At 40.6% G+C, this 25,066-nt stretch overlaps 1 protein-coding gene across 1 annotated transcript in view; it reads left to right on the top strand.

Annotated features, from left to right (window-relative positions):
* LOC139399554 (contactin-associated protein-like 5) overlaps window positions 1–25,066 on the top strand; it is a 94,528-nt gene that overhangs the window by 49,606 nt on the left and 19,856 nt on the right. Inside the window, exons 8-12 of the mRNA XM_071144927.1 lie at window positions 6,447–6,590; window positions 18,179–18,353; window positions 20,887–20,993; window positions 23,970–24,089; window positions 24,676–24,876. Coding sequence (XP_071001028.1) covers window positions 6,447–6,590; window positions 18,179–18,353; window positions 20,887–20,993; window positions 23,970–24,089; window positions 24,676–24,876 — 747 coding nt within the window. The remainder of the gene's footprint in view (window positions 1–6,446; window positions 6,591–18,178; window positions 18,354–20,886; window positions 20,994–23,969; window positions 24,090–24,675; window positions 24,877–25,066) is intronic.

Genomic DNA, 25,066 nt, shown 5'->3' with positions numbered 1-25,066 from the left:
GGGATTTGAACTTGCAACTTTTTGGTTACTAACCCAACACTGTAACCACTAGGCTACCCTGCCACCCCAATATAATTTGAGTCAACTGGAGGTGTACCTGTGGATGTATTTCAAGGCCTACCTTTAAACTCAGTTCCTCTTTGCTTGACATCATGGGAAAATCAAAATAAATCAGCCAATACCTCAGAAAAAATTGTGGACCTCCACATGTCTGATTCATCCTTAGGAGCAATTTCCAACCCCTGAAGGTACCACATTCATCTGTACAAACAACAGTACGGAAGTATTAACACCATGGGACCATGCAGCCGTCATACTGCTCAGGAAGGAGACGTGTTCTGTCTCCTAGAGATGAATGTACTTTGGTGCGAAAAGTGCAAATCAATCCCAGAACAACAGCAAAAGACCTTGTGAAGATGCTGGAGGAAACCGGTACAAATGTTTCTATATCCACAGTAAAACGTGTCCTATATCGACATAACCTGAAAGGCCGCTCAGCAAGGAAGAAGCCACTGCTCCAAAACCGCCATAAAATAGACAGACTACAGTTTGCAACTGCACATGGGGACAAAGATCGTACTTTTTGGAGAAATGTCCACTGGCCTGATGAAACAAAAATGTCCATAATGGCCTTAAAGACCATCGTTATGTTTGGAGGAAAAAAGAACACCATCCCAACCGTGAAGCACGGGGGTGGTAGCATCATGTTGTGGGGGTGCTTGCTGCGGGAGGGACTGGTGCACTTCACAAAATAGATGGCATCATGAGGTAGGTAAATTATGTGGATATATTGAAGCAACATCTGAAGACATCAGTCAGGAAATTAAAGCTTGGTCACAAATGTCTTCCAAATGGACAATGATCCCAAGCATACTTCCAAAGTTGTGGCAAAATGGCTTAAGGACAACAAATTCAAGGTATTGGTGTGGCCAACACAAAGCCCTTACCTTAATCCTATAGAAAATGTGTGGGCAGAACTGAAAAAGCGTGTGCTAGCAAGGAGGCCTACAAACCTGACTCAGTTACACCAGCTCTGTTAGGAGGAATGGGCCAAAACTTATTGAGTGTATGTAAACTTCTGACCAGCTGGGAATGTGATGAAAGAAATAAAAGTTGAAATAAATAGTTCTCTCTGTTATTCTGACATTTCACATTCTTAAAACAAAGTGGTGATCCTAGCTGACATAAAACAGGGATTTTTTACTAGGATTAAATGTCAGGAATTATGAACAACTGAGTTTAAATGTATTTGGCTGAGGTGTATGCAAATTCCCAACTTCAACTGTACATTTTGACTCGGGAACTGGAGGGAAGAAATATTATTTATTCATTTCACCATCTTGAGAGAATGCAAATTTCCAGTTAAGGACCATCTGTAGAGGTGCTATCTTTATCAGTGTCACGGATTTCCTCCTCTTCTTCCAAAGAGGAGAGGCGAGAAGGATCGGAGGACCAATATGCGGCGTGGTAAGTGTCCATGGTTCCTTTTAATAAGAAATATTACACATGAACACAACTACAAAACAAGAACCGTGAGTTAAAACCGTAACAGTCCTAGCTGGTGCATAAAACACAAAGACAGGAAACAATCACACACCAAATACCCAAAGAATATGGCTGCCTGAATATGGTTCCCAATCAGAGACAACGATAAACACCTGCCTCTGATTGAGAACCACTCTGGGCAACCATATTTTTATTGTGAATAATTAATTGCACATGGTCATATGTAGGCTTGCGTTCATCGGGAGTGTCTGTTCAACAAATGTTGTTTCTAGTCTCAACCGTTCTCCCGATGTAACTCAAAATCACATTAACTCGAGGTCACATAAACTCTAGGCCTTAACCCTAAAGATAGCCTCATGTCCACTCCCAGCTCAACCCTATCCTAACAGTAATGGCGGTCGGTGCCGTTTAAGATCAGGGAGGGCAATATTTTTTTTATGAGCACAGCCTTATTTCTATCACAGCATATTGGATGACTGTCATTCATATTCCACCCAGCTCAGTGTAACATTGGCTACTACATGATACTTACATTTTCCCTAAATCCACCATGAAGTTGCTACAACCTAGCCTAGTTTACAACATAGGTGCACAGGTAGAGAGAAAAATGAGAGTAATCAAGGTGATAGACAGTGGCACATTCAATACCGCCTTGCACACTCTCGCCTGCATCTAGCTGATCTAGGGTGTAATCATTGGTCCAACAGTTTGAAATTATAATTTCTATTGTACAAATTCAGATATGTTTATCCATGTTTCGTTCCTTTTGCTTCCACTTAAAACTTCTTAAGACTAGGGGGCGGTATTTTCACGTCCGGATGAAAAGTGTGCCCAGAGTAAACTGCCTGCTACTCAGGCCCAGAAGCTAGGATATGTATGTTATTAGTAGATTTGTATGGAAAATACTCTGAAGTTTCTAAAACTGTTTGAATGATGTCTGTGAGTATAACAGAGCTTATTTGGCAGGCGAAACCTCGAGGACAAACTGTCCAGGAAAAAATACATTTGAGGTCACTAACCCTAACCCTCTTTTCAATGGGATTTTTATGAGGATCTGGATTTCTAAGGCACTTGCTTGCAGTTCCTATCGCTTCCACTAGATGTCAACAGTCTCTAGAAATTGGTTGATGTTTTTCCTTTGAGAAATGAAGAACTAGGGCAGTTCAGAACGAGGGTAGAGTGAAGTGTACTGTTTGTTAGAGGCACGTGACCTGAAAGCACGCTCCACTTTGTTTTCATCCGGTATTGAACACATTATCCCGTCTTAAATTTTATTGATTATTTACGTTAAAAAATACCTAAAGTTGTATCAGGAAAGTTGTTTGAAATGTTTGGAACAAGTTTACAGATAACTTACTAGATATTTTGTAGTTATGTTGCGCGAGTTGGAACCTGGATTTTTCTTGATCAAACGTGCCAAATTAATAGACATTTTGGATATATAACGACGGAATTTATCGATCAAAAGGAACATTTGTGATGTTTATGGGACATTTTGGAGTGCCAACAAAAGAAGATCTTAAAAGGTAAGACATGAATTATATAGTTATTTCTGAATTTTGTGTCGCGCCCGGCGGGTTGAAATATGAATGTCATGTGTTTGTTTGGTTGGGTGCTATCCTCAGATAACCTCATGGTTTGCTTTCGCCGTAAAGCCTTTTTGAAATCTGACACGTTGGCTGGATTAACAAATGTAGCTTTAATTTGGTGTATTGCTTGTGTGATTTCATGAAAGTTGAATATTTATAGTAAGTTAATTTGAATTTGGCGCTCTGCCATTTCACCGGATGTTGTCAAATCGATCCCGATAACGGGATTTGATCCCTAAGAAGTTTTAAGAGACATTTTTCAACAGAATCTGCTAGGGCTGACCCCATTTTGTCGATTGTTCGATTGTTTGGTCGATAGGCTGTTGGTCGACCAAGATTATTTTAGTGAAGTAGTAAAAAAATATATATAAAAAAATATACATATGGCACACGAGACACCTGTTGGATTCAGGCCTGTCTGAGAGGACTAATCCATTGTGGAGGCCGCGGGGATGGCACACCAGTATCACCAGTGGTACATTTAACATTAATTACCATAATTTCCAATCTACAATGTTTGTTTGGTTACGGCAATTTCTGTTAATGCATTCAATATATTATTATTACAGTCTTACCATTGTGTTTGTAGGAGTGGACACATTATTTGCGTAGCGCACAACCTAGGCTACACTTGTGAGAAAAAAGTTTGGGTTTATTTCATTCCATTTACAAGTATTAATTGTCTTTTGTTTGGAGCATTCCTGTCAGTCTTGAGTAAGAACACGCACCTGTTTACGCATAGAAGTAGGCCTAGGCTACCTGGGCTGCGCACAAATGTAGGCTTATAAATGTGCCCATTTGGGGATCTGATACTATTTCTGATTGTCTTAACTCACCATTTTTCTTCACCTCAAACAGCAAGTAAACAAGTCTGTTTTTACATCCAATGAGAATAGTTCCTCAACCTAGCTTATTTGAAAAATCTTTCTAGCTCTCTCCCTTTCAATAACTATTCAGCATGAATGGAGAAAAAAATGTAATGCTCTGATCCAGTGAAACGTCATTAAAAAGGCCTACCTAATCACTTCTTATCCCTTGGGCAAATAGCCTACAGCTGTGTCTGTCTGTCCGGGAGCTCACTGCCACCTGAAACTCTGAGGGCCCAGAATATTTTATACAATGTTGAAAGTTTGCTAGCAGGAGCTTTTGGCTGGACCAAGTTAATAGTTTCAAGTTCCTTGCAGACAGGCCATGCATATCCAATGTGATTTATAGGATATTCATTTTTATCAGCATATTTTCTACCTGCAGGCTGCAATGTTTTTATTTGATGGCTTTATGTAAGGGCAATTTTTTACATAATGGCAATGGCAATAGAAGTTACTTTTATATTTGTATCGTTTTCATTTAGCTATCATTTTGAATAACCACATGACACATGAAATGAATCTGTTCCATTAAAATCATAACTGGCACGCAGATCAATAGAAATGGTATGATAACTTGCCACTCCAAATGTAAAAGATTGCTTATTGCCGGCAACTTCCGGAGCATAAGGCCAGCAGCAGCATGCAGCAGAAGCAGGAGGGTCAGGAACAGGTTTTTGTCTTCTGGTGGAATTGATCTTTCTGAATTGATCTCTGGTTCCCTCTAGTAATGTGTGTCTTCATTTTCAAATCGCAGTGCTTAAAGCATTAGACATGCTCAAGTAACATACATATAGCTAATTCTATTCAAACATAGGGTGGGTCTATATATGGAAAAATACACATTATTTTTTTATCAATAGCTTTTGACCAAAAACAGACAATTCCCGGTTGACCAAGATTTGTTTTAGTCAGGGACAGCCCTATAATCGGCGGGAATGAATACACCGCTGATCACACGCAAACACAGTTCATAGCAGCCACATACAACAGCATGATCACTTGCTCAATGTACTATAATTCCTTATTGCATCTACATGCTCTCCTCCTCTCACCTTTTCCCTTCACTTGTGGACTTCAGTGCAGTGAAAGAAGGAGAGAGATAGAGGGTGGAAAGAGAGAGTTAGAGAGAGGGGAGATAGGGAGAAAGAGATATGAGAGAGAGAGAGAGAGAGAGAGAGAGAGAGAGAGGGAAGGAGGCAGAGGGAGAGGACGGTTCATGCCTGTGATGCCTTTGTCTATGCTTCCATGTTGTGATGTTAATCTTCCCCCATTGAGTGGAATGTATTCACTTAGGAATCAACCCTGTGACACTCATCTTTTCCCATTGACTGCAATGTATTGACATAAGCTTCAACCCGGTGACACTAATATTTTCCTATTGACATAAGCGTCATCACTGTCACTAATTGTTCCACATTGACTGCAATGTTTTGACATACACGTCAACCCTGTGACACTCATATTTTCCCATTGAATTCAATGTATGTTATAAACATCCAAACTGTGACACTTGTCTTTTTCCATTGACTGCAATGTATTGAGAAAAAGGTCTGCTTTTCAAATCAAGGTTATCTGAATACTTGTTTTGAAATGTATTGAAAAGTAATTGAAATGCCTGAAATAGTATTTGAACCCAGGTCTGTCACACAAAAAGATAAGCATTTGGTTTTGTCCATTTTTTAACAATGGGGAGATGAAATATGCATGGAGGTGGGATTCCATATTGTTGGATTTAGTTATTTTTACATGCTTATTAGCAAGACATAGCACACAGACAGAGTTATGTTTGACCCGTCTCTGTGTCTGTGTGCTCATTTGAGACTGATCTCACTCACTGCAACATAATCAAGATGTTATCAGTAACAATCCGAGGTCGTCCTCCATCTGTTGCATGTTGGAGGCTTCTCAGAGTCAATGTTTGAACCAGGTGTGCTTTTTTGTTTGTTTCAAACAATTTACTGCCTGAAATCTAGCACATTTAATTACATTCCATTGTAATTCTCCTAGCCTGCATCCCTGCAAGCAGATGGCAAGCACAGAGGGGATTGTAGACAGAGCAGACACACACAGAGCTTGGATGCCCTTCACTGTAAAGGCCTGAGCTTAATTAAATCAAAAACCAAAGATTATACCACTGAGGTTTACCATTGGTTCCTTCTCAGAATGGAACTACAAACACAACAGATGGGGATTGTGGGTGATCCTTTGTTTATTTGGTCATGTAAAGGGAAACTATATGAAATGTGTGTGTAGTGTGGAGGGAGATCCATAAAGTCAACATCTGCGAGAGCAACAGAGTGAATGCAGAGGTTTGTTGCAGACAAACAGATTGTATATATAAATATAAAACTGTACATTTTTTTTGTCAATTGTTTTTATAACAGTGTAGTTGCTATGGTAAAATAACAGTGATGTGCAGAGATTGATAGTGTATTTTAAAGTCTCCAAACCACCCAGAACCTACACCCTGCTGTCTCCACAGGTCACAGGGTGAATGATGGACTGTGGCACACCGTGAGTCTCGGCTCCCGAAGTCTCCAGGTCACCATGACTCTGGACAGCGAGCCGTCCTCAACCATCGAACTGGCGGACCACATGGACGCAGGAGACAACCTCTACTTTGGAGGTAAGAGGACAAATAATATGACCAATACTTCGTTAGGTATGAATATATGTTCTGGTATTTACAGTAGAAACGCAAGGACTTGATGAAACTGGGGACTGTAATACCTAAATAGCCTCACTCTTTGGCATCGTCACTCAAGTGCCATAGTGGCTCTTAATTTACATTGGCTTGTAAGCAGAGATTAACTTAATACATCCCTGTACAAACTTTAGCTTCCCAAAACGTGCCATGTACTGTACATCTCAAATCTTCTGATAGCTGGCATTTTACTAAGCTGCTTTTAAAAGGCTTCAACTTGTATAATGGCATGTCTTGGCAGGTTTAACTCTGCTCTCTTTTTTTATGTTGTATTTTCTGCTTGCATGTCTCCAGTCAGTAAGTCAGTCAGCACTCTTAGCAACTTAACATGCAGTGCCTTCGGAAAGTATTCAGACCCCTTGACTTTTTCCACATTTTGTTACTTTACAGCCTTATTCCCATCAATCTACACACAATACCCAATAATGACAAAGCAAAAACACGTTTTCAGAATATTTTGCTAATTTTTTCACCAACAAAAAACTGAAATGTGACATTTGCTTAAGTATTCAGACCCTTTACTCAGTACTTTGTTAAAGCACCTTTGGCAGCGATTACAGCATCGAGTCTTCTTGGGTATGACGCTACAAGCTTGGCACATCTGTATTTGGGGAGTTTCTCCCATTCTTCTCTGCAAATCCTCTCAAGCTCTGTGAGGTTGAATGGGGAGCGCTGCAGCACAGCTATTTTCAGGTATTTCCATAGATATTCGATCAGGTTCAAGTCCAGGTTCTGGCTGGGCAACTCAAGGTCATTCAGAGACTTGTCCCAAAGCCACTCCTGTGTTATCTCTGCTGTGTGCTTAGGGTCATTGCCCAATTGGAAGGTGAACAAGTTTTCATCAAGGGTCTCTCTGTAATTTGCTCGGATTATCTTTGCCTCGATCCAGACTAATCTCCCAGTCCCTGTCACTGAAAAACTTCCCCACAGCAAGATGCTGCCATCACCATGCTTCTCCGTAGGGATGGTGCCAGGTTTCCTCCAGACATGAAGCTTGGCATTCAGGCCAAATAGTTTAATCTTGGTTTCATCAGACCAGAGAATTCCCAAATGGGCTGCCATGTGCCTTTTACTGAGTAGTGACTTCCGTCTTGCTACTCTACCATAAACGTCTGATTGGTGTAATGCTGCAGAGATAGTTGTCCTTCTGGAAGGTTCTCCCATCCCCACAGAGGAACTGTAGAGCTCTGTCAGAGGGACCATCGCATTCTTGGTCACCTCCCTGACCAAGGCCCTTCTCCCCCAATTGCTCCGTTTGGCCGGGTGGACAGCTCTAGGAAGAGTTTTGGTGGTTCCAATCTTCTTCCATGTAAGAATGATGGAGGCCACTGTGTTCTTGGGGACTTTCAATGCTGCAGAAATGGTTTGGTACCCTTCCCCAGTTCTGTGCCTCGACACAATCCTGTCTCGTATCTCCATGGACAATTCCTTCGACCTCATGGCTTGGTTTTTGCTCTGACATGCACTGTCAACTGTGGGCCCTTATATAGACAGGTGTGTGCCTTTCTAAATCATGTCCAATAAATGTAATTTACACTGGATCTTCCTTTAGAAGTTGCATCATACTGCAGCATAGCTTGCGGGCTGCCGCAGGATTCTATGGCATGTTATTTAAGTGTCAGCCATTGTTGCCATTAATGCTAGTTAGTCCTAGTTTGACCACCAGAGGTCATCATTGAGAAGCATTTGACTGTTTTCAATATTGGCTGCATGAGAGAATTTTAAACCTTTTTTGTAAGATCATAGTATATGGGATTGATTTTAAGAAATGTAACTTAATTAATTTGATTAATAATATGGTGTTTCTAATTCCAAGGAAAACTAAAAACTAAACCCTCAGAGTTTTCGTTAGTAAAATATGGCGCTGTCAATGATTTGCGTACTGGGAGCGGAGTCAGGTGCAGGAGAACAGAGAGTTGTGAACAGGCGCACACTTTATTCAGGCAGGATAAACCAACAGCTGGACGCCACTGCGTCGGAACCTCCAGCCAATTGGCAAAAGTGAAAACTCGCAAACAGTCACAATAATATGTACAAACAAATAAACATACCTCGTGAAATAAAACACGGAAATAAACGCAGACCAGTATAGCGAGTCAAGGGAACAAGACAAAACAAATGGATAAATGAAAACTGGAGCGGCGATGGCTAGAAAGCCGGTGACGTCAACCACCGAACGCCGCCTGAACAAGGAGAGGAGCCGACTTCGGCGGAAGTCGTGACAGACGCTGTACAAAGTGAAGAGCAAAATAATCCTAACATTTCCACACCATAATTGTAGGCTAACCAATACCCAAATGGAGATTCAGTGAAAATAAAGTCTAATTGATTTATCAAGACCAGTCCCCATGCTTTTCTCAGAGCAGCGTGAAACTGTGCTGGCATAGTTTACCACACGCGGGTAGGCTATTGCTTCAAATCCTATTATAACAATTGGATGACTTTGGGAGTTTCAGTAAGCAACAATTTGTTGCCTTCATTAGCCTACTTTATTCTTAAAATAACTCCAGCACAGAGAAGAGAAAGGAGCCTTAAATAATTCAACAATAAAGCGATTGAATTCAAAAATGCTTTTGACTCTTTTTAATTTTGGGCATCAACCAAAAACACAGCATCTACCGTGGTTTTGAATTAGATTTAAAACATACAACTATTTCAAAATGCATATGTTTATTAGGCTACTGTGCCGTCTGACAAAACCAACAGGACAATGAGAATAGTCAAAAATAACACACCATAATTCCTCTCAAGAGAATTAACATTACAGTTACACCAACTGGTAGACTGATCACACAATTGTACAAAATGGTAAGAGAACTCGTGAAGAAAGCTACCCCTCTACATACACATTTGTTGTGTTTACATCTAACAATAGCAACAGGAATATTATAAAAGTGAAATAAGTATTTGTTCTGACTTACATTTGGTCAAAAATGCACAAATATCAAATGAATGACAGTCTGATCTCCACAAAAGCCATCCTAACTAATAAATAAATGTTATTGGTTGCCATGGTGAATAATCCAATAATAATTGGTAGGACACATAAAAGGAAACATCAACGAGTTTACCGGAATCTCTAAACGAAAATACTGGCAAATCAATAAAATGTCCTTGTACAGTAGTAGATCTAATTACATTTAGAGGATTCTAAATTAATATCTAAGGGGATTTTGTACAATTATAATGCAGGGTTAATAATAAATTAATATATTTGTAGGGGTTGATACATTTTTGGCGGGGCAAATCTGGTTTTAGAGTACTTAAGCATCGAATACATTGCAAGGTTTGCCCATTTTGGCCTTTGGGCTACACTTTAGAATAGGACTCAACTCTGACTGACCGCAGCATCTACAGTGCTACAAATATATTATTGAATTAGATTTTTTTTTAAACTGTTTTATTAAGTAGTCTTGCTTGTCTCAGAGCAGCGCGAAACAGTGCTGAAGTAGTTGACCACATTCAAGTAGGCTATTGCTTCAAATCCTATTATAACAATTGGATGACATTGGGAGTTTCAGTAAAGCAACAATTTGTTGCCTTCATTAGCCTACTCTATTCTTAAATGAACTCCAGCACATAGAAGAGAAAGGATTGAATTCACAAATGCATTTGACTGTGTTTAATATTGGCCATCAACCAAAAACACAGAATCTGCGGTGATAGAAATACGTTATTGTATTCGTTTTTTGTTTTTTTTACTATTTCAAAATGCGTATGTTTATTAGGCCACTGTGCAGTCTGACTAGTAAACATACCCTACATTACATAGTAAACATGGTAATGTGCCTAATTACTTACATAAGGGAGAGCAGGCCATGTCCAGACTTTCTCGATGACCTGAAGTACTCATTAACTCTGACTTTAATGCTTTTTCGGGTTGCATCAGTCATAGACAGAAACCTCTGAAAGTCAGTATTAATGATGAACACCCGGAGGTTCACTGGTAAGCCACATTTGCCTTGGTATCCATCCCAAATGGTATTCTGTGTCAACCCGTGTTATCTCTCTTCGGCCACACATCCTGGGAATAGCAGAACAGTCCGGACGGACCTCGCCGTGCCTGGTGAGCAGTTCGTCAAGTTTTGTTGTCAGAAGAGGAATGGAAATGTCAGAGTGAACCGACGACCTGACGAACCCGCCACATATGTTGACTCTGCCTGTCAGAGGTGGAGTTCCAGAGCTCACAGGTGTGCCTGGCATGGATTGTGACTCCATTTCGTTCCTCGACCTCTTCAACGCGTCATTCTCCACCAAATCCTATTATAACAATTTGGATGACTTTGGGTGTTCCAGTAAGCAACTATTTGTTGCCTTCATTAGCCTACTTTATTGGAATATTTCTGTAATTCAGTGATATTTATTCGTATAGTAATTCGTTATGGTTCCATCCAGATGTGGTTAGAAAACAATGCATTTGGTGGACCCGGTAAGAGTCTATTGTCTTGCTGATAGCCCATCAAGGGTGGATGACTTCTTTTGTATTCTTAAAAGAACTCCAGCACAGAGAAGAGAAAGGAGCCTTGAATAATTAAACATGTCGGTAAAATGCTGTTGGACTTGGGGAATATGGTCATGGACAGTGCTATTCGCCTGTGTTACGCCGAACGCGACAGCCCAGGAAAAGGAACAGGTACAGTAGGCTACAATACTGTAAAGTTGGCCTAATAATGCTGAAAATAATGCTTAAATAAATTGACTGCTGGTCTTTACTGTATGCTGCACATTTTTTACATTGTATTCAATTTCCAACAAGACTATTCAAGCCATCAACTAACTGATGGTTGAAGATGATGAGCGATCGGCAAAGGCAATCTGGAATCTGCTGGCATCACAGCACAACATCAACATCGCTCTAATCACAGTCAGAAGAAAGTTGAAGAAACTGGAGTGGACTTATGGAAAGGCTCTGTTACACATTTTATATACAGTTGAAGTTGGAAGTTTACATTCACTTAGGTTGGAGTCATTAAATCTAGTTTTTCAACCACTACTCAAATGTCTTGTTAACAAACTATAGTTTTGGCAAGTCGGTTAGGACATCTACTTTGTGCATGACACAAGCAATTTATCCAACAGTTGTTTACAGACAGATTATTTCACTTATAACTCACCGTATCACAATTCCAGTGGGCCAGAAGTTTACATACTCTAAGTTGACTGTGCCTTTAAAGAGCTTGGAAAATTCCAGAAAATGATGTCATGGCTTTAGAAACTTCTGATAGGCTAATTGACATAATTTGAGTCAATTGGAGGTGTACCTGTGGCTGTAATTCAAGGCCTACCTTCAAACTCAGTGCCTCTTTGCTTGACATCATGGAAAAATCAAAAGATTTGGGTGTTTTGCTGCAGGAGGGACTGGTGCACTTCACAAAATAGATTGCTTCATGAGGAAGGTAAATGATGTGGATATATTGAAGCAACATCTGAAGACATCAGTCAGGAGGAAGTTAAAGCTTGGTCGCAAATAGGTCTTCCAAATGGACAATGACCCCAAGCATACTTCCAAAGTTGTGGCAAAAAGTCAAGGTATTGGAGTGGCCATTACAAAGCCCTGACCTCAATCCCATAGACAATTTGTGGGCAGAACTGAAAAAGCCTGTGCGAGCAAGGAGGCCTACAAACCTGACTCAGTTACACCAGCTCAGTCAGGAGGAATGGGCCAAAATTCACCCAACTTATTGTGGGAAGCTTGGGGAAGCCTACCCGAAAAGTTTGACCCACGTTAAACAATTTAAAGCAATACTACCAAATACTAAAATGGTGATCCTAACTGACCAAAGACAGGGAATTTTTTCCAGGATTAAATGTCAGGAATTGTGATTTTTTTTTTTTTTTTTCTTCTTTTTTTTGAAAAATTATGTTTTTTAAATCAATTGGTATATTTGAGTTTAACTACAATATTTATTGTATTATTTCATTTTCAAATAGTCGAAAGTGAGCAGTTGTAATCTGAATAAAAGTACAAAGGCCATTCTTGAACATGGGGTGAGACATTCTTACTAATTTGATAGAAAATCAGTACGGATTTAATTATAACTTTTGTATGACTGACACCTTTAGTGATAGGTCTAATGCTTTAGTATTTAATAATTTCTGCCCTCCGAATTCACCTTCATCAGATGAACCGCAACATGTCGGCTAAAGCGATTTAATTCATGAATGCATTTGACCTTTAATATATGTAAAGTCCCTAAACTCGGCAAGAGTCTATTGTCCTGCTGATAGTTGAAATTAACGTCTGCATTTTGAAAGAGTTTTTTTAATCATAATTTTTATTAACGAAAACATAAAGATTTCGATGAAGTAATACTGTACAGTATATGCTTTATCCGACATTTTGCGGTTGAATGAGGTTTGGAGTTAGAAATGTAAAACTTTAGAGTACTTAATACATTTCAAGTTGGGGGGATTTTTTTTCACACCTAGCCATGCCATCCTTTTGTAAAGGTTGAAGAGTCTGTCGTCCTGCTAATAGCCAATCATGGAAACGTTATTGGACCCATAGGTTTTAGGCCTGCAAGTAGGTTATAATAATCCATGCCTTCTGGGAATGTTTAAATGTCCAAAAGTTATAGGTGGAGTTAGAATTTTGGCTGTCAGAAGTATTAAAATCAACCAATTAAATGTGCTTTATTATCCAAATGTTTAAAGTGCAACACGCATCTGATTATTCAATATGAATAGGATTTATTTTGTTTACATTATTTATTGTAACCACAATGTCACAAATTATTGAACACACACAACATGAGCAGATTAACTTGGTCAAAACCGTCAAAACATTTATTTATTAAAGACTAACAGATTGAAAACAATTTACAGTTTAGACTACCGATAGATCAGCGATATTTTCGAGATGATTTTGTTTTCAAATACCTGAAAGTGAGCGGTTGTAATCTAAATAATGGTAAAAAGGCCATTCTTGAACATGGGGTGAGACAATATGATCTTAAATGGAATATTTTTTGCTCATATAATTTTAACAGGTGTAGTCAAAACCATAAGCAAATATGTGAACTGTGATATGACTAAAGAGTTAACCTCTCTGGTGTCCCACCTCGCCAACAGCCAATGAAATTGCAGGGCGACAAATTCAAAACAGCAGAAATATCATAATTAAAATTCCTCAACCACACAAGTATTTTACACCATTTTAAAGATACACTTCTCGTTAATCCAAACACAGTGTCCGATTTCAAAAAGGCTTTTCGGCGAAAGCAGAACATATCATTGTTAGGTCAGCAACTAGTCACAGAAAGCATTCAGCCATTTTCCAACCAAAGAGAGGTGTCACAAAAAGCAGAAATATAGATCACTAACCTTTGACGATCTTCATCAGATGACACTCCCAGGACTCAATATTACACAATACATGTATGTTTTGTTCGATCAAGTTCATATTTATATCCAAAAACCTCAGTTTACATTGGCGCCATGTTCAGAAATGCCTACAAAACACATCAAATAACAGAAATACTCATCACAAACTTTGATGAAAGATACAGGTTTTACATAGAATTAAAGATAAACTTGTTCTTAATGCAACCACTGTATCAGATTTAAAAAATGCTTTACGGCAAAAGCACAATATTCAATAATCTGAGAACAGCCTTCAGCCACAAAAGCAAGCCATACAGTTACCCGCCAAATTGTGGAGTCAACAAAAGTCATAAATAGCCATATAAATCTTCACTTACCTTTGCTGATCTTCGTCGGAATGCACTCCCAGGACTCCCACTTCCACAAGAAATGTTTGTTTACGTCCATATTTATGTCCAAATACCTCCGTTTTGTTTGCGCGTTTAGTTCACTATTCCAAAGGCACAATGCGCGAGCGCAAAATACAGACGAAAAGTCAAAATAGTTCCATTACAGTTTGTAGAAACATGTGAAACGATGTTTACAATCAATCGTTAGGGTCTTTTTATAATAAATCTTCAATAATATTCCAACCGAACAATAGCATATTCATTACAGAGCAAAAATAAGGAATTGGGTGACCGCGCAGTAAACATTTGATTGGCCTCAGCCTAGTCCACTTGTTGAAACAGCTCTTATTCGACACCCTTCCACAATAGAAGCCTCAAACAACTTTCTAAAGACTGTTGACATCTGCTGCAAGCCTTGGGAAGTGCAACCTGTCCCCATAGACAATCACTTAAATGAAACTACAAACCTCAGAATTGTCTCAGGTTTTCGCCTGCCATATGAGTTCTGTTATACTCCCAGGCATCATTCAAACAGTTTTAGAAACTTCAGAGTGTTTTCTACCCAATACTACTAATACTATGTACAGTGCCTTGCGAAAGTATTCGGCCCCCTTGAACTGTGCGACCTTTTGCCACATTTCAGGCTTCAAACATAAAGATATAAAACTGTATTTTTTTGTGAAGAATCAACAACAAGTGGGACACAATCATGAAGTGAAACGACATTTATTGGATATTTCAAACTTTTTTAACAAATCAAAAACTGAAAAATTGGGCGTGCAAAATTATTCAGCCCCCTTAAGTTAATACTTTGTAGCGCCACCTTTTGCTGCGATTACAGCTGTAAGTCGCTTGGGGTATGTCTCTATCAGTTTTGCACATCGAGAGACTGACATTTTTTCCCATTCCTCCTTGCAAAACAGCTTGAGCTCAGTGAGGTTGGATGGAGAGCATTTGTGAACAGCAGTTTTCAGTTCTTTCCACAGATTCTCGATTGGATTCAGGTCTGGACTTTGACTTGGCCATTCTAACACCTGGATATGTTTATTTTTGAACCATTCCATTGTAGATTTTGCTTTATGTTTTGGATCATTGTCTTGTTGGAAGACAAATCTCCGTCCCAGTCTCAGGTCTTTTGCAGACTACAACAGGTTTTCTTCCAGAATGGTCCTGTATTTGGCTCCATCCATCTTCCCATCAATTTTAACCATCTTCCCTGTCCCTGCTAAAGAAAAGCAGGCCCAAACCATGATGCTGCCACCACCATGTTTGACAGTGGGGATGGTGTGTTCAGTGTGATGAGCTGTGTTGCTTTTACGCCAAACATAACGTTTTGCATTGTTGCCAAAAAGTTCAATTTTGGTTTCATCTGACCAGAGCACCTTCTTCCACATGTTTGGTGTGTCTCCCAGGTGGCTTGTGGCAAACTTTAAACGACACTTTTTATGGATATCTTTAAGAAATGGCTTTCTTCTTGCCACTCTTCCATAAAGGCCAGATTTGTGCAATATATGACTGATTGTTGTCCTATGGACAGAGTCTCCCACCTCAGCTGTAGATCTCTGCAGTTCATCCAGAGTGATCATGGGCCTCTTGGCTGCATCTCTGATCAGTCTTCTCCTTGTATCAGCTGAAAGTTTAGAGGGATGGCCAGGTCTTGGTAGATTTGCAGTGGTCTGATACTCCTTCCATTTCAATATTATCGCTTGCACAGTGCTCCTTGGGATGTTTAAAGCTTGGGAAATATTTTTGTATCCAAATCCGGCTTTAAACTTCTTCACAACAGTATCTCGGACCTGCCTGGTGTGTTCCTTGTTCTTCATGATGCTCTCTGCGCTTTTAACGGACCTCTGAGACTATCACAGTGCAGGTGCATTTATACGGAGACTTGATTACACACAGGTGGATTGTATTTATCATCATTAGTCATTTAGGTCAACATTGGATCATTCAGAGATCCTCACTGAACTTCCGGAGAGAGTTTGCTGCACTGAAAGTAAAGGGGCTGAATAATTTTGCACGCCCAATTTTTCAGTTTTGGATTTGTTAAAAAAGTTTGAAATATCCAATAAATGTCGTTCCACTTCATGATTGTGTCCCACTTGTTGTTGATTCTTCACAAAAAAATACAGTTTTATATCTTTATGTTTGAAGCCTGAAATGTGGCAAAAGGTCGCAAAGTTCAAGGGGGCCGAATACTTTCGCAAGGCACTGTATATATTAGCATCTGGGACAGAGTAGCAGGCAGTTTACTCTGGGCACCTTATTCATCCAAGCTACTCAATACTGCCCCCCTGTCACCAAGAAGTTAATCAGGGTGATTTTTTCACAAATAGACAGGTATTTTCATCAATGGCACGTTGTTTGAAGAGTCCACAAACAGGAGGTAGAGTTCCAGAGCTCACAGGTGTGGCTTGCATGGATTGTGACTCCATCTCATTCCTCGCCCTCTTCAACTCGTTTTTCTCCACCTGACTCTCCACCAATGCCGCCTGACTCTCTGCCAATGACGTGACTCTCCGCCAATACCTCCTGGCTCTGGACCAATGCATCAGCTGATTCATTTTACAATCACAATCAGATTAATTTTACAATCATAATCCTAACATGTCCAAATAAAAATCTGATTGATTTATCAAGACCAGCTCTGTCATTCAGTAATAATAATAATAATAATAATCATTGGATAACAGATCATCTCTCAGAACTCATTAAGAGGCAGCTTCTATCTTCAATATAATCATTAATTCAGAAGGTCAAACCCAGAGGTGGCCTGCAGTAGGTTATAATTAATGGAAAATTGCGTGTCAATTTATAAACCATGTGCCATGGAATCGGTACATCTAAAATCTCTTCCCAACTATTTTGCAAAATGGTATATATTTTTATTTATCACAATTTTCTTTAACCAATTCTGTTCTTTAATGCAGGGCCGACAGACGTGTTACGTCTGTCGGCCCTGCACTACTTTTCCCCCCTTCCACTTGATAAAGGTTCCAATTGACAATGTTTTTTTAATCAAATAGTATATTTGAGTTTAGCCACAATATTTATTGTATTATTTGTTCTGTCTTTTCTGGTGGATTAAACTGAAATTGCAACCAACTTTCTCTGGCTTGTTTAAAAAATAACAATATTTTGGAGATGATTTCTTTTTCAAATAACCGGAAGAGAGCGGTTGTAATCTGAATAAAGGGGGAAAGGCCATACTTGAACATGGGGTGAGACATTCTTACTCATTTGTAAATAAAGCCAGATTTATTTAGGTTTTTAGAGGGAGACCAACCAAAAGCCCACCGTGCCTATTTTTCGAAAATCGTCAGTCCACATGTCAAATGAAATTCCCCAATTGTATTTACCCAAGTTCTCTCTTAACTCCAGGACCACCGACAGTTTTTGTTGTTGCCTGATGCAGGACTCTAGTGCCAGAGAAGAGAGACTCTCAGATTGAAAACACTTCCATTAATTTACGAAAAGATAGTACATTTGTGCCACAGTTTAGACTACCAATTGTTCCGCGTTCTACCTCCCCCTTGTGATGACAGAATGCCACCATCTACCACTAACGGTCGCGGCATAAGCTCGGAACTTTTAAAAGAAGGTATTTTTGTTTTTATAGGTTATAGGGTATTTTGTGTAGATTTCATTTATTTAATCCGTTTTAAGTCTGTGACGTAACAAAATGTGGGGAAAGTCAAGCGGCCTGAATACGTTGCATTATTACAATAGAAGCTGGTTTGGCAGACGTTTTGTTACGTAAACGTAAACGTTGTTACGTTCTGCTGTGTGTTCCATTAGGCTGTCCCTCCTTGTCCCCAGCTGACCCAGGCTGTGAGAACCCCACGTTGGCGTTCCAGGGGTGCATGCGTCTCATCTCCATCAACAGCCAGCCCATGGACCTGAACCTGGTGCAACAAGGACGGCTGGGAAAGTACAAGGAGCTGCAGTTTGACACATGTGGCATCCATGACAGGTATCACAATTTCTGTATACAATATTAGAATTTTGAAATGATGTGCCAAGGTGACAACCTTCAACTCAAAGCATATGCATGGGACTTTTGTTTTTTTGCTTATGCAACTAGCACAAAACTTTACACTTGATTATTGTCAGACCTTGTTTGATATAGTATGTTCCAGCAACTCTGTTTGGATTGTGCAAGCACATAATTGCTGTCTCATTTGATTTTATGGCGCTGCTATAAAACATTGCAGTTTATTTTGGACCTGAAGCTTGTGAAATCCTTTTCTCACAGCTGAAGTGTGAGCAAATTAACATTAACACACGTTCTAAGGCAGGGGACCTTTGAAGTCAGCAGCCTTTACAGGGTCTACAGTAATTACTGAGGAGGGTTGAGTAATTATAGAAACGTGGTAGGTTCCTATGTTGCCCAATGGAAAAAGCAGCTGATTGGGACTCTGCTTTCGACTGTGTAACTAATTAACTGTGACTGGAGTCAGAGTGCCGATTGACTGATTGCCAGACTGACAGTCTACTGTACAATTTTTACTGGGATGAAACCAAGGAACCAGTTAACCTAAGAGACAAGATCCCCTGAGAAGTGATGATGAGGAGAAGAGCTTATTTTTCTTTGGTGTTTCCAAAAGTGTCGGGAGCAAAATGTCTCATGTTATGACACCTCACCGAACATATTTTAATTGGGAACCTAGCATGAGAAACAGTAAGCAAAAATAATTGTGGCAAAGCTCAAAAGAGGCAACTTGTTTCTTAGTGTTAAAATCTTGAACATTCTTTTGCTATTTTTATGTATAGAACCAGCGCCCAATACATTAGTCAAAGCACAATACCAATAATCCGATGTCTGCATGCATTGCTATACTGTAATTAGACTAAACACTATTTCAGGATCTGCAACATGGGAGTGTTTTTGGAGAACTGGTGATTTAAACCGCACCCATTTCTGAATGACTTTGTATTTCGTTCCTGTGGTGAGGATTAAGCACGGTGTTTATGCTTGTGGGGTTCCAATAATCAGCACAATAAAAAAAGGCTTCCCCATCTTCAACCTTTTCAATATAATGACAATCTACTTATAATTGCGTAACCTCCACTGTAACGGGCAAATCACTGCAATCAAACAAGATTACTACATACCCTGGGAGTTGTTCTTTCTATCGTCTTGCCTTTTTAGAAAGTGTTGATTTATTCTTCCCCCTGCTCAACACTGCCTGTATATTCATAGTATAACATAGCAAAGCTAGGCCTCCCTCTGTCTCTCTCCATCACCAATTCTCCAGCTTTAAAACATTCATGAGCAGCTGTCATCCTCCAGGACCCTGCCAGGCTCAGGGTGGCAGTCCCCTAACAGCCAGCGCAGGTTGACTGGAAGACCGCGGCCTCCGCATGCCACCGTGGAGGTGGGGGCCATGGGTTCCTAGGAATGTTCAATAAAGCCATTAAGGGACATGCCCAACCTAACTCAGCACTTTGGCGTGTGACATATTTTAAAGAAAAGCAATTCATTTCTTTGTCAGCGAGGGAACTAATTACATAACACAAAAAAACTCGAAGAGATTATAGTATCTTTTGTTGAAGAGCTTTCCTTGCCATTCACTCCGACCACTAAAACTTTATTGTCCGGTTTATTGCGGAGGAACAGTTCTGCAAGTTGAGCAGCATAATTTTATGGTCCACGAAAGCCTTTTTCTGTGTGCATGAATAAAAATAGCACAGCAATAATTAAACCATCACCTGAACATTATCCGGAGAACAGTTGACTCCTTTTGTAGTGCTAAATAGGTAAATGGGTATTGTAATAGCTGTGTTGTATGTACAACCCTCACTAAACCAGAGCTCCCCTGGGACAGGTTTCACAATTTAAGCGGAATTAAATAATATATGCAAGCTTAAAAGGCAGGTAATTTTAGAAGGTACAGAGGCATGAGGAAGGCACTATTAATCAGAGTGTCTTTCCATAGCCAGTTTCACTGGTACTTTTTCTGCATATTGTTAACATTTACAGAGACCTCAGACGATTTGCAAAAATGTCATTGTAGAGAGGGAGAGAGGTGAGGAGAGTGGGGTTGGGTTGCTTGCACCTGCCATAGCCATGAATGTTTACAAACAACTGCCGGAACAAACACCTGCTTTACTTGAATTTGAGCCCCACACAAAAAATCAACAATAACAAAATTGTTATGAAAATCTAAACTCAATATTCTGTTTGCTAAATCTATTGTCACTGGAGAGTTTTGTATGCAGATGCTCATCTTTAAACGGCTCCCTGTGAAATTAGACTGTGTCAGGAATAATTACAATTTTAAGTCTTACAGTCGTTTTGTTGTTAAGAAGATGTTAAAACACCTGCCATCGTCAGTCAAGCATATTTTGTAATGTCCTCAAAACCATTATCTCCAGCTAGTTCAGTTCAATCAGAAAGTGGGAACAACCACATTGTTTTAGCATTGCTGTCTCCATGACTTTGCCTCTCTAGTACCAGGTTACTTGGTTTCCTTCTCACTGTCTGATCTTCCCTGTCTCTCCAGATGTCTGCCCAACTTCTGTGAACATGGAGGGCAGTGTTCCCAGTCCTGGAACACCTTCTACTGTGACTGCTCTGGAACAGGATACACTGGAGCCACCTGCCACAACTGTGAGTCCTGCCTGCTCTCCGGCTGTATGGGACATGACTGGGCTGACCTCTGTACCCATTGTGTTTTATTGTGTAAATACACTAGATGACCAAAAGTATGTGGACACCTGCTTGTCAAACATCTTATTCCAAAATCATGGGCATTAATATGGACTTGGTCCCCCCTTTGCTGCAATAACAGCCTCCACTCTTCTGGGAAGGCTTTGCACTAGATGTTGGAACATTGCTGCGGGGACTTGCTTCTATTCATCTACAAGAGCATTAGTGATGTTGGGTGATTAGGCCTGGCTCGCAGTCGGTGTTCCAATTCATCCCAAAAGTGTTTGATGAGTTGAGGTCAGTGCTCTGTGCACTGGGGGCATTGTCATGCTGAAGCAGGAAAGGGCCTTCCCCAAACTGTTGCCACAAAGTTGGAAGCACAGAATAATCTTGAATGTCATTGTAATCTATAATGTCATTGTATGCTATAGCTTTAAGATTTCCCTTCACTGGAACTAAGGGGCCTAGCCCGAACCATGAAAAACAGCCCCAGACCATTAATCCTCCTCCACCAAACTTTACAATTGGCACTCTGCATTGGGGTTGGTAGCGTTCTCCTGGCATCCGCCAAATCTATATTCGTCCCTCGGACTGCCAGATGGTGAAACATGATTCATCACTTCAGAGAAAGCTTTTCAATTGCTCCAGAGTCCAATGGCGTGAGCTTTACACAACTCTAGCCAACGCTTGGCATTGCGCATGGGGATCTTAGGCTTGTGTGCTGCTGCTCGGCCTTGGAAACTCATTTCCTGAATCTCCCAAAGAACAGTTATTGTGCTGACGTTGCTTCCAGAGGCAGCTTGGAACTCGGGTAGTGAGTGTTGCAACCGCGGACAGAAGATTTTTACCCGCTACGCCCTTCAGCACTCGGTGGTCCCGTTTTGTGAGCTTGTGAGGTCTACCACTTCACATTGTTGCTCCTAGACACAATAACAGCACTTACAGTTGACTAGGGTAGCTCTAGCAGGACAGACATTTTACGAACTGACCTGTTGGAAAGCTGGCATCCTATCAAAGTCACTGAGCTCTTCAGTAAGGCTATTCTACTGCCAATCTATGTCTATGGAGATTGCATGGTTGTGTGCTCGATTTTTTACACCTGTCAGCAACGAGTAAGGTTAAAATAGCCGAATCCACTAATTTGAAGGGTTGTCCACATACTTTTGTATATATAGTGTATACTACTCAGCAAATAAAAAACGTCCTTTTTCAGGACCCTGTCTTTCAGAGATAATTTCTAAAAATCCAAATAACTTCACAGATCTTCATTGTAGAGGGTTTAAACACTGTTTCCCATGCTTGTTCAATGAACCATAAACAATTAATGAACATGCACCTGTGGAACGGTCGTTAAGACACTAACAGCTTACAGACGCTAGGCAATTAAGGTAAGTTATGAAAACTTAGGACACGAAAGACTTTCTACTGACTCTGAAAAACACCAAAAGAAAGATGCCCAGGGTCTCTGCTCATCAGCGTGAATGTGCCTTAGGCATGCTGCAAGGAGGCATGAGGACTGCAGATGTGGCCAGTGCAATAAATTGCAATGTCCGTAGTGTGAGACGCCGAAGACAGCGCTACAGGGAGACAGGACAAACATCTGATCGTCCTCGCAGTGTCAGACCACGTGGAGCAACACCTGCACAGGATCGGTACATCCCAACATCACACCTGCGGGACAGGTACAGGATGGCAACAACAACTGTCCGAGTTACACCAGGAACGCCCTCTCCCTCCATCAGTGCTCAGACTGTCCGCAATAGGCTGAGAGAGGCTGGACTGAGGGCTTGTAGGCCTGTTGTAAGGCAGGTCCTCACCAGACATCACCGGCAACAACGTCGCTGGACCAGACAGGTCTGGCAAAAAGTGCTCTTCACTGATGAGTCGCGGTTTTGTCTCACCTTGGGTGATGGTCGGAATCACGTTTATCGTTGAAGGAATGAGCGTTACACCGAGGCCTGTACTCTGGAGCGGGATCGATTTGGATGTGGAGAGTCCGTCATGGTCTGGGGCGGTGTGTCACAGCATCATCGGACTGAGCTTGTTGTCATTGCAGGTGATCTCAAGGCTGTGCGTTACATGGAAGACATCCTCCTCCCTCATGTGGTACTCTTCCTGCAGGCTCATCCTGGCATGACCCTCCAGCATGACAATGCCACCAGCCACCAGCCATACTGCTCGTTCTGTGCATGATTTCCTGCAAGACAGGAATGTCAGTGTTCCGCCATGGCCAGCGAAGAGCCCGGATCTCAATCTCATTGAGCACGTCTGGGACCTGTTGGATCGGAGGGTGAGGACTAGGGCCATTCCCCCCAGAAATGTCCGGGAACTTGCAGGTGCCTTGGTGGAAGAGTGGGGTAACATCTCACAGCAAGAACTGGCAAATCTGGTGCAGTCCATGAGGAGGAGATGCACTGCAGTACTTAATGCATCTGGTGGTCACACCAGATACTGACTGTTACTTTGGATTTTGACCCCCCTTTTTCAGGGACACATTATTCCATTTATGTTAGTCACATGTCTGTGGAACTTGTTCAGTTTATGTCTCAGTTGTTGAATCTTGTTATGTTCATACAAATATTTACACATGTTAAGGTTGCTGAAAATCAATGCAGTTGACCACTATTCCCATTCTGTTTCACTGTGTAAATAAACAATCTAGTCTCACTATTTCCATATCTAATATGTTGTTTTAAGGTTTAGCCATAGATTGTTTTGCATACTTCGAGGGTGTTTGATGAGATATGAGACACTATAGTTATTGTTAGGTCACCATCACATTTTAAATGGAAACAAATACAAAATATACACAACCCTATAATACAACTGTTTTTGCAAGTGTTTTTCTTTTTGTAACAGCCTGTGACAATGTTTTATTACATTTACCCTACTCAAATTGTATTTACATTCTCTACTCCCATGTGTATTCCTCTGTAGCCATCTATGAGGCATCATGTGAGGCCTACAGGCTGACTGGCAGCTCCTCAGGCTACTTCTCCATTGATCCAGATGGCAGTGGACCTCTGGGGGCGACACAGGTCTTTTGCAACATGACAGGTGAGCTGCCATCCTGGCCCTCAACCCCACATAGACATTTAGACTGATGGCCTTTATGATCTTGTTGTCAGACTAATCTAGATTTTCAGCCAGAATTATACTTTAGATCGCATTGACATTGATCATAATCCAACAATATTATGATCATTCAGATCAATCTCAGTCTATTTCATTGATCTTCATGGGCTTTATTTAAGATAGGTACATTCTGGATTAAATGCATTTTTATTTTCCCTTTATCCCTTTATTTGGGAAGCAGCCACATTAGACCGTTTCATATCTGTAAAATCAGAATGCACTCTAGCGAGGATGACAGAGACTGACTGGTAATTAGGGGGACTGTCAGATATGTAAATACCTCCCAGTTTGGTACAGGATCATGAATAATCATACATCATATTCAAATCACTCCTCGAAATGAAACTTAACGTATAATCACTACTGTGCTCTCAGATTCTGACTCTGACTTTCTGACTTGTCATCCTCAATTATTCTATTTATGCATGTGCCTTTTTACATCTGTTTTTAAAAGTGTCAAAATAAACTAAACTAAAACCTGTTTATTTGCTCCATATTGTGTGTGTAGAGGACAAGGTGTGGACAGTGGTAACCCACAACAGCACAGATCCAGTCAGGGTCCAGGGTTCTACACTCCAAAAGCCCTACGTTATGAAGTTCAACTACAGCGCCTCACCTGAACAACTGATGGCCCTCGTGGCCGGGTCAGAGCAGTGTCAACAGGAAGTAGTATACAGCTGCAGGAAGTCCCGCCTCTTTAACACTTGGGGTGAGCATTTCCCGTATTGGCTTGCAACACGACCAAAACTTTATCTCCTCAAAACAGTTCAGTTACAGATATTTCTCACATTTCACTTAGCAGGCAATCGAAGCACAAACCATTTAATAGCCATTGTTTGTCCTTGTTGAGTTTGTCTATTCCCAGCTGTATAAATTCTATTGAACATTGTTTGTGTGCC

Source organism: Oncorhynchus clarkii, chromosome 3 (assembly GCF_045791955.1).
Source record: "Oncorhynchus clarkii lewisi isolate Uvic-CL-2024 chromosome 3, UVic_Ocla_1.0, whole genome shotgun sequence".
Lineage (NCBI taxonomy): Eukaryota > Metazoa > Chordata > Actinopteri > Salmoniformes > Salmonidae > Oncorhynchus > Oncorhynchus clarkii.
The sequence above is the reverse complement of the archived record's forward strand: the minus strand, read 5'-3'. Positions and strand labels throughout refer to the sequence as shown.